The sequence below is a fragment of the Peromyscus leucopus genome, chromosome 2 (assembly GCF_004664715.2).
Source record: "Peromyscus leucopus breed LL Stock chromosome 2, UCI_PerLeu_2.1, whole genome shotgun sequence".
Taxonomy (NCBI): Eukaryota; Metazoa; Chordata; class Mammalia; order Rodentia; family Cricetidae; genus Peromyscus; species Peromyscus leucopus.
Genome location: NC_051064.1, coordinates 136,951,318 through 136,961,082, shown reverse-complemented (window position 1 = coordinate 136,961,082; position 9,765 = coordinate 136,951,318). Strand labels below are relative to the sequence as shown.

At 49.7% G+C, this 9,765-nt stretch overlaps 1 protein-coding gene across 1 annotated transcript; it reads left to right on the top strand.

Moving 5' to 3' along the window:
- The first annotated feature begins 1,455 nt into the window (after window positions 1-1,455).
- On the top strand, window positions 1,456-5,283 carry Rpl11 (ribosomal protein L11). The gene is made up of 6 exons (XM_028875430.2): window positions 1,456-1,547; window positions 2,267-2,417; window positions 3,210-3,316; window positions 3,631-3,762; window positions 4,838-4,948; window positions 5,214-5,283. Exons 1-6 carry the CDS (start codon window positions 1,542-1,544, stop codon window positions 5,241-5,243), a joined length of 537 nt encoding a protein of 178 aa, XP_028731263.1. The 5' UTR covers window positions 1,456-1,541; the 3' UTR covers window positions 5,244-5,283.
- Window positions 5,284-9,765: the final 4,482 nt, after the last annotated feature.

The following is a 9,765-nucleotide window of genomic DNA, read 5'->3' as shown; positions in this document are numbered from 1 at the left end:
CTAAATGGACTCGGTGTGTCACACACACACACACACACACACACACACACACACACACACACACAAGAAAAAATAATTGAAGAGGAGGTCACAAGTTTGAAAGGAAATAGAGGGACACGGGATGAGTTGTGGAGAACAGGTGGGAGTGGAGATGATATAAATATAGTGCTCATGTATGAAATTCTTTTTTTTTTTTAAAGTGCATCCCCAAACTATTTTATTACTGCAAAACATTCTCTTTAATGTCATTTTAGCCCAATCTGCTTGTGCTAAACTAATATGTTTATAATTTAAATCATGTAGTAAAGTTTTTTTTTAAATAAACCACATGGCGCCGGGCGGTGGTGGCGCACGCCTTTAATCCCAGCACTCGGGAGGCAGAGCCAGGCGGATCTCTGTGAGTTCGAGGCCAGCCTGGGCTACCAAGTGAGCTCCAGGACAGGCGCAAAGCTACACAGAGAAACCCTGTCTCAAAAAACCAAAAAAAAAAAAAATAAAATAAAATAAACCACATGGCAAAACAACATTTTCTTTAATAAATGTTTAGGAAATTTCCATTTGAAAATTGAAAATACAGTAATATACATATAAACATATATGCACATATATAGATACATATAAATATGCAAATATATGCACATACAAATATACATATGCTTATACTTTGATTTTTTTTTTTTTAAGACAGGTTTTCTCTGTGTAGTTTTGGTGCCTGTAGTCCTGGATCTCACTCTGTAGACCAGGCTGGCCTTGAACTCACAGAGATCCGCCTGACTCTGCCTCCCGAGTGCTAGGATTAAAGGCATGTGCCACCGCCCGATGTATTATTGAAATTTTTGCTTATTTTTATGTATATGGGTGTTTTGCCTGCCATGTATATATGTGTACTACTTGCGTGCCTGGTCTCTGGAGATGTTGGAAGAGAGGTCTGTCCTAGAACTGGAGTTACAGACGGTTTTGAGATGCCATGTGCATGTTGTGATCCAAACCTAGGTCCTCTGCAAGAACAACAATGTTCTTAACTATTGAGTCTTCTCTCTAGTCCATTGCACAACTGGTTTAATAAACCTTGGGCAGTGTCCTCACTCAAGAACCAGCCAGGTCCTGGGACCGTTCATGGAGTCATGGACTCAAGGACATAACCAGTCTACCTGGTTTTCTTTTTCTTTTTTCCTTTTTTTTTGGGGTGGGGTGGGGTGGGGTTTCCGAGACAGGGTTTCTCTGTGTAGCTTTGGTGCCCGTCCTGGATCTCGCTCTGTAGACCAGGCTGGCCCCGAACTCACAGAGATTCGCCTGGCTCAGAGTGCTGGGATTAAAGGCCTGCGCCACCACCGTCTAGGTACCTGGTTTTCAAAAGCATTGGGCAACCCAGGCCTGTCTTCCCCTGCAGTTCCCAGAACCATCCACTAGACGGCGCGGCTCCATGACAGCCGTGCCTCTCTTCCTCACGCTCATCTCGTTTGTTCAGCTAAAAAAGCCCGCCTCCTGGCCCATAAGGCGACGGGGCCGGAAGTCCAGCTCTCTCTTCCTTCTTCTTCAACATGACGGTGAGTAGGCCGGCTCTGCCTTTGCCTTCCTTCCATCCCTCCCCATCCGCGGCCCGCGGAGCCCACGGGGGTTTTCTTGCCGGCGCCCGGAGGAGGACGGAGCCCGCGGTGCTGGTGGCGCTGGGGCCGGCGTGGCTGTGCGGGCGCAGAGCTCGCCCGTCCCGTCGCCTGCCCGTTCTGAGAAGGGGTTGAGGTTAGCGGCCCCGGGGGCCCGGGCGCGGGGTCCGGGGCCGCCGTGGGTGCGAGCCGAGCCGGCCCCGAGTCGGTCCTCCGTCCAGGGGCCTTGGGGATGGCTCGGTGCCGCGGAGCCCCTGCGCTCCCCACGCCCAGGGAGGGCGCTCGCTCTTGGCCCAGCTCCGGAGGGGGAGAGGGAAGGGAAGGGAGGTCGCTCAGGCGCGTGCTTCCTGTGCGTGTGTTTCTAGGGTTACATTGTATTCGTTCTTGTCCGATTGGCTCTTTTTAAGCCGGAGTCACTACCTAGTGACCCCCTTAGGGCTCAGGCTTACTCTTGAGGGTCCCGTCCGCCCCGCGCGTGGAGCAAGAGACATGCCGATCTCCCTTCGTGCTTCTTCCCAAGCCGATGAGCTGAGACCTTGTTCAGAGAGCACGCGCAGGATTTGGGGACGGTGGAAATAAATTAAGGTGTGCAGGTGGAGGAGACACGGATTGACAGGTCGTGAGGGGGGGGGGTTGACTGCCGTGTGACGACTCTGTTGCAGCAAGATCAAGGCGAAAAGGAGAACCCCATGCGGGAGCTTCGCATCCGCAAGCTCTGCCTCAACATCTGTGTTGGGGAGAGCGGAGACAGGCTGACCCGGGCGGCCAAGGTGTTGGAGCAGCTCACGGGCCAGACACCTGTGTTTTCCAAAGGTGAGTGATGGCAGGCTGGCCGGGGAAGGGTGGGCAGAGGGCCTTGCCTCATCTAACCAGAGCACCAGCCCAACCTTTAAGGTACGCTGGAAGAGGGTGTGGCGCTGGGCCTGACTGGAGGGTACCTACCTGTGCTGCTTGCCTCTAACTTCATGCTGTCTACCTCAGCTTCCTTTTATCTGTATAAAAGGGATTGCAATTCCCTCGTTTTGTGGCATTAGCATTAAGTGAAGTCCAGGTTCTGCTGTGAGTGGGATTTGAGTGATCTGTGTTTCTTACCTAGTCCCGCCAGGGAGCTTAGGCAAGGCGACCTCAGAACATCTGTACAGCTTTTATCAAGGTGTATTCTTCAGGCTGACATCTGGTGGTCCTGGCTATTGAACCCAGGGTCCTGCATGTTAGAGCTGTGTTTTCTTTAGAGTATGATGATGAGATGGGTGTGGTAGCCCACACCTGTAATCCCATTACCCCAGCTGAAGCAGGAGGGTTGCTGCCGGTTAAAGGCTAGCCTGAGCTGCATTTGAAATTCTCTGAACATAGCAGTTCTCTTGTGCCTCTGACTTAACTATGGTCATGAACTCCAGAGACCCGAGTGTATTTTGGGTTCTTAGTCCTGAAGTATGGCTGGGTAAATTAGTATGGCTGTGTTTTCTGTGTTATAGATGAAGTTGATTTACACATTAGAACACCATGTAGAATGTGAGTAGATGCTGGCATCATAGAGCTGCTGTTGGGGGAGCAGTGAGTGCGGCGGGGGTGTGACATTACCTGACGTTTGTCCTCTGCCTGCAGCTAGATACACCGTCAGGTCCTTTGGCATCCGGAGAAATGAGAAGATTGCTGTTCACTGCACTGTCCGTGGAGCCAAGGCGGAAGAGATTCTGGAGAAAGGCCTGAAGGTGAGGCTGGTCCCTGTGTGGACAGCTGCGAAGTCAGATGAGGTTTACAGTCAGCAGTGCTGAGCGTATTTGGTTGGTGTTTAAAGATGCCAGACTGTTCTTTGGATTCCCATTCTTTGCTTGGGTTTCTCTCTGCCCTTTGGAAGTTGGGATCATTTGGTGCAGACTAGATGGGAGGTGGTTTTGTTGAAGGGGAGGGTAGCCTGTGCTCCTGACCAGGTTGCGTAGACTTGATTTGCTCTGGCCCTGCTGGGTGTTCCTTTGAACAGGTATTTGTGTGGCAAGTAACACGGTTGCTGCATTTTCCTCCTCAGGTGCGGGAGTACGAGTTACGGAAAAATAACTTCTCAGATACTGGAAACTTTGGCTTTGGGATTCAAGAACACATTGACCTGGGCATCAAATATGACCCGAGCATTGGGATCTACGGCCTGGACTTCTACGTGGTATGGTTCTTTACCCTTTCCCGAGCTGCCTGTGAGGAGGGGTGCCTGCTGCTGCTCTCTGTCGGTCACCAGTGCTGTCTTGCTGTTGGGATGTTGGGGTGCTGGGTTGAAGCCTTGTGTCTTGTCTGCCTGTGTGTACGCCTTGGGAGGAAGGGCCTTGTTTGTGGCAAGTATAGAAGTTGGGCACCACACAAGACAGACTGGTCCCTGCCAGTGTGGAGCTCTCTGGGGTGTGGAGCTGTGCTGCCCCTGGCCTTGGAGTTGGCTGGACTGTGGCTGCCCTGTCCCCATTTCCTTCCCTTAGGCACCTGAGTTCCATGCAGAAGACATAGACACAGGTGCGGGTGGTGGGCACATGTTCTCAGTGGGGATGTTCATGTGGAAATGACTTACCACAATGTTTCTTTCATAAGAGTAAAGAGGCAGAAGTAAAGTGAGAAACCTTAGCACCTAAGATTCAGACACCTAGACCTCAGTGAGGGGGGGGGGCTCAGGTCAGGGCAGCAGAGCTTTGGGGAGTGCTTTTGAGCAAATGAGGGGGTGGGGGGTGAATATGTGTTCCTTTGTGCTTTTAGATTCAAATTTTTCTGCATTACACATGTTATGTTGTGGGTTTTTGTTTTGAGCCAGGCTCCTTGATTATTACCCCAAGCAGGCCTTGAACTCCCTGCCTACATCTCCTGTGTGTTAAGATTCTGGAATCTACTGGCACACTTAGTTGGATGTGTTGTCCTGACTCCCCCCCCCACACACACACACCAAATTCTATTTTTATGTGTATAGATGTTTTTGCCTATTTGTATGTCTGCATCGTGTATGTGCAAGGGAATCAGAACCCTCTAGAGACGCTGGGAAATGGGTGGGGAAGGGGAAAGGTGGTGAAGGTTCCAGCCCGCAGAGCGCACGTCTGTAGTGTGGTGGTGTCTGGGAAGCCAGTCACAGTTCTGCCAACTCGGAGATGTCAGAGTCCGTTAAGTTTCCAGGCAACTTAAAGAGGAGTCTCCAGCGTGTGAGTTTTGTCCGTCTGCTGTTGACCCTAAGCTGGCTAGATGACTGTTGGTTGTTCCTGGCACAGGTGCTGGGTAGGCCAGGTTTCAGCATCGCAGACAAGAAGCGCAGGACAGGCTGCATTGGGGCCAAGCACAGAATCAGCAAAGAGGAGGCCATGCGCTGGTTCCAGCAGAAGGTAAAGCTGATCTATCTCCCATGAACTGGTGGTGCTGGCGGCTGTTACTGGGATTGGGAGCTGTGCATAGAGTGCTGTTTGGTGGGTAGCTTGTTTAAAGATAGATTATATGGGCAATTTGTGAAATGGCTCCCAGGGTTGGTGGTTGAAAGGAAGGCCCAGGTCTGAGTGTAGGTAGCTGGAATCAGAATTCTCAGGCGTTAGTCTTTGCTGTGGTTCTTGCTGTTGCCTCCTGTTCTGAAAAATACAATCTCTTCTCTTTCAGTATGATGGGATCATCCTTCCTGGCAAATAAATTTTATCCAAAAGGCCAATAAAATTTTCTCAGAAATGCATGTTACTGTTGTGTGTTTGTGAAAGGAAGTCTGGCCACATTCAGATCCTGGGACCTCAGTCACTTAACAGCCTCGATGAGAATTGCTGGTGCAGCCTGCGTCCTGGACTCCAGTGTTTTCCTGCAGCTCAGAGCCGAGCATTGTGCTTGCATGCTCTATGGATGGCCTGTGGTGCAGTGGTCCCAGTTTAAATGGGTTTTGAGAGGTATGGGGTGGGGTTAGAATTTGGATTAGTTATCGCTAAGGGCTGGGTCCAGTGCTCATGTTCCGATGAGCGCTCCTTGTTTGTGATTCGATGTGTGGTGAAGACACTACAAGACAAGCTTCTGGTGTGGTGCTAAAGACTGAATTTTGACTTTGCTGTTCAGAGTTGAGTTGCCTTTAAAATGAGAAGGTTGGGAGGCTGTGTCCAGAGGGAAGTCTCAGGCAAGTTGTCTGATTTGATCCCTGTCCTCCCTTTTTTAGCTGTGTTTCCTCCTTCACGGAAGCAGTAATCCTTAGACCAGTACTAGGAACTCAAGTCCAAAAAAAAAAATGCTGTGTGTGTTTCGTACATGAACTCTAAGAGTTGGCTGTAACCAGTGATTTTTTTTTCCTTCCCCTCCCCAGATCATTGAAATAGTGATCAATAGGCTGTTTTAGGAACTGGGGATACGGCCCAGGAGGTGAAGTGCTTGCTGTATCAGTAGGGGGGCTCATAAAAAGCCAGCAGCTATGGCCAGCCAGCCTAGCCTAATGGGGCGTCCCAAGTCCTGGTGTGAGGCACTAAGAAAAGCAAGGTTGGGGCCCCCTGTGGAAGTACGTGCCCATACAGACCATCGTTTAACTCAACTTCCCTTTGTATCTTAATGTTTGTGTTTTTCAAGATAGTGTCTCTTTATGTAGCTCTGGCTGTCCTGGAACTTAGGTGGCCCAGCAGACGTCAAACTCGGAGAGCTGCTCCACCTGCCTCTGCTGAGACTAAAGGCATACACCACCATACCCTGCTCTTAAATTTGTTTTAATTCAGGGTTTTGTTGGTGGTTTTTTTTTTTTTTTTTTTTAAGTGCACGGGCATTTTGCCTACATGGAGGCCTGTACCACATTTGTGCTTGGTGCCAGTGGAGGCCTGAACATGGCAGGTGGTATATGACAACCCCCACCCCCCGGAACTGGAGTCACAGTTGTGAGCCTGCATGTGGATGTTGGGAATTGATCCCCAGTCCTCTGCAAGAATAGCCAGTGCTCACTGGGCAGTGGCACACACCTTTAATCCTTGGGAGGCAGAGGCAAGCGGATCACTGAATTTGAGGCCAGCCTGGTCTACAGAGCGAGATCCAGGACAGGCACCAAAACTACACAGAGGAAAAACCCTTTCTTGGAAAAAAAAGAATAGCCAGTGCTCTTAACTCCTGAGCTGTCTCTCCAGCCTTGCTCACTGAGACAGGGGATGGCTCAGTAGGTGGGCAGGTGTGAGGGCTTAGGGACCCACAAGAAGCTTGTGTTTTGAGACAGTGTTAACTCCTGACCCAAAGGCTATGGTCTCTTGTCAACCAGAGTAGCTTGGGATTTGCTGTGTGACTGAGTATGACCTCTACCTCCCGAGTGCTGGGATTTAAGTGCTACCATACCCAGTTTACACAGTACCAGGACTTTATGCCAGGCAAGCACTCAGCAGACATCTGCAGCCTCACAGCTACTCTATAAAACACCTGGAAACCACTAGCCGGGTGAGAGATAAGCTGCCGTGGGAGCCTGTGTTGTGGAGATGGAACACACGGTAAGTTTTAAATGTTCCAGAAGCTAGGGAGTGTAAGGTCCTGCCAGCTGTTACCATTAGCTTTTGGTTGGTCTCTGTTTCCTTGATGTTTGTGCTGGAGGGAGGGCTGGGGCACAGAATGACGGGCTTGGAGGGTGCAAAGACATAACACTTGATTTTAACAATGCAGATGTGCTGCCCTGCATTGGGCCTGCTGTATTGTCTACAGTTGAGATGGCTTTACATTTGTTTGGTTTTCGAGGGTTTCTCAGTATGCCCCTGGCTGTCCTGGAACTAGCTCCGTAGACCAGGCTGGCCTCAAAACTGCCTTTGAATGCTGGGATTAAAGGCATGTGCCACCATACCCGGCTACATTTGTTATTTCTTAGTTATGTTCCTGCAGGAGACAAGTGTTGGACTCTCTTGGAGCTGGTTTTGCAGGTGCTGGGAATTGATCCTGGATTCTCTGGCAGAAAAGAAGTATTCCTAACTGTTGAGCTATCTCTCCAGCCTTAAGTTGACTTTACTAAAATCGTAAACCTGGGGTTCTGGCTCAGTGGACGCAGTGTTGGGAGTGAAGTTAAACTGGAATTTAGTCCTGGCTCTACCTCCCAGTGTGATGTGAAGGTCATGGAGCATCTAGGGAGGAGAACAGTTAGGGTGGTCCCCTAACCAACTGCAGCAGGCAGTGGCTGCGCAGCAAGTGGGTAGGCAGGGTCACCTGGGAGTTGACAAATGTTTCCCCTTAGACCTGCAAAGTAGTGTATGCCGACTGAAGTTTATGGGCTGCCCACATCCTGGTGCTCGAATGATGTGGGGAGGTAGTATCCAAGGACGCTTGGCTAATAAACTTAGTTTTGTGACTTTGTGTGATTATTTTCTCCAGCTCTTAGTTACAAAAATTTGACAATTGAGCCTGTCTATTGTGTTAAGATAGTGGGCATCTGTCCCATCAGCAGGCCCAGAGATGCCGCGCTCCTTTGCTGAGGACTACAGTCCTGCAGGGGCGTCAGCATGCTAGGCCAATGCTTTGCAACTGAGCTGCACTCCCAGCTCTAGAACTGATCTGTGTGTGATCAGCAATTTGCTTGCTATACTCCACAAAAATTGTGATGTCAGACATACTGCCACCAAGGATAATCCCATGTATCCTATGGATTGCAGAGTGTTAAGGGGGTCAAGTGGTATGTGATGGGACATACGAGCAATACAGAAGGGTGGGATCCTTAAAACAAGGAGCAGTGTGGGATAGTTGAGGCTGGGATGAGATCACAGGATGTGTAACCAGCCTCCCTTTGGGTTCTGGCTGCTTCAGAAGCTGGATGACTGAGGTTACTGGTGGTTGTGCTGGGTTGTTTATATCAGCAGGAAGGCCACAGGGCAAGAGTGAAGGTGAGAGCCGTCCAGGGATCCTTGACCAACAGGTGGGGAGGGGAGAAGTATGTGTGCCCCAGCACATCTGGTGTTCGGGGCTACTGGAGTCTGTTCTCACCTCCAAGTGGGTTGCAGGGGTGGAGATCAAAGCAGGCTTGTATAAGCACCTTTACCCACCATTGCTGACCCGATCCAGGTATCTCTAAGAGATGTGATAAGTATGTATAGGAAATGCTGGTTTACACTGTACTAGATTAATAATCTTAGACACAGTATAGTCCTAAGGGACAGTAGGGTCTCCTTCCCCAGTGGAGACACTAGAAAATACAGCTGCTGTCCTCTAGGCCTTTTCTGCTCTTTTGAGACAAGGTATTGCTGTGTAGACCAGATGGTGTAAGCTCCTCCTGAGCTTTGGGGTTACACACAGCTGCTACTCTCAGGCATTTTTGGTAACTGTTTTGGGTTTGTTTTTAAACATAGTTGAGAGAATGAGAAATAGTCGTGAGTTTTTCCCTTCAAGTGGCTGCATAATATTACCTCCACCCACTGTGGGGAGAAAAGCCAGAAAACCTGTTACTGGTTCCCGTAGCCGTTAGTGATGCAGTAGGAAGAGCACAAGCAGGGGAATTTTTTTATGTCTCCGATGCTGCTTCTGCCAGGGAGGGCTGCAGGGAAACCTGACCTTTTATAGAGCGGTTGGCTTTTCTGTAACCATGGGCCCACCCTAACAGTGCTCCAAATAACCAGTGGATGACATCCAAAGTTAACTACCAAAGGGGCATGAGTCCTAAAGAGTTAAGGGCCCCGAAACCACCTACAAATAGTTTTAAGCTGCCACTGGAGACCTGGTGGTGCCTGGGGGTACAGAGCTACTTGGAGAGCACTTGTTATGGAAACCATAGAGTGGTTGTCAGAGGGGAATCCAGCCTAAGGTGCCTGGGGCACCAGGAGGACTGAACTTGGCTCTTGAAGGTACAGGTGTAGAAGGATACGTTTGTTTCCAACAAGGACCACTGTGCAACCTGGCCCTGGGGTATTACATGTAACTATAAGAAGCTGGAAAGCTAGAGACATTCAACAGCTTAACCATGGAGGGAGTAACTTCTCCCTGTTCTCCTGAAGATTGCTTTGATAGCATAACTAACCCTTTGAAGACCATGAGGACCACCACCAAAAGTACTGCTTCTATTTTAGACAGTTTCACTTTATGGTGCAGGTTGGCCTGGAACTTGAAATGATCCTGCATCATCAGCCTCCTGAATGCTGTGGTTACAGACGTGAGCCACCCCCATCCCTTCCTAGAAATACAGGGTGTTTGTTTCTTTGCAGGGGTTCTGTTTATCTTAGTTCAGCTCAAATGCTACATGGTA

Bases quoted from the DNA above. Each gene is read 5' to 3' on its own strand.
- Rpl11 (XM_028875430.2), top strand. The intron at 3,317-3,630 runs GTGAGGCTGGTC...TTTCCTCCTCAG, and splicing joins TTCTGGAGAAAGGCCTGAAG to GTGCGGGAGTACGAGTTACG. The intron at 3,763-4,837 runs GTATGGTTCTTT...TTCCTGGCACAG, and splicing joins ACGGCCTGGACTTCTACGTG to GTGCTGGGTAGGCCAGGTTT.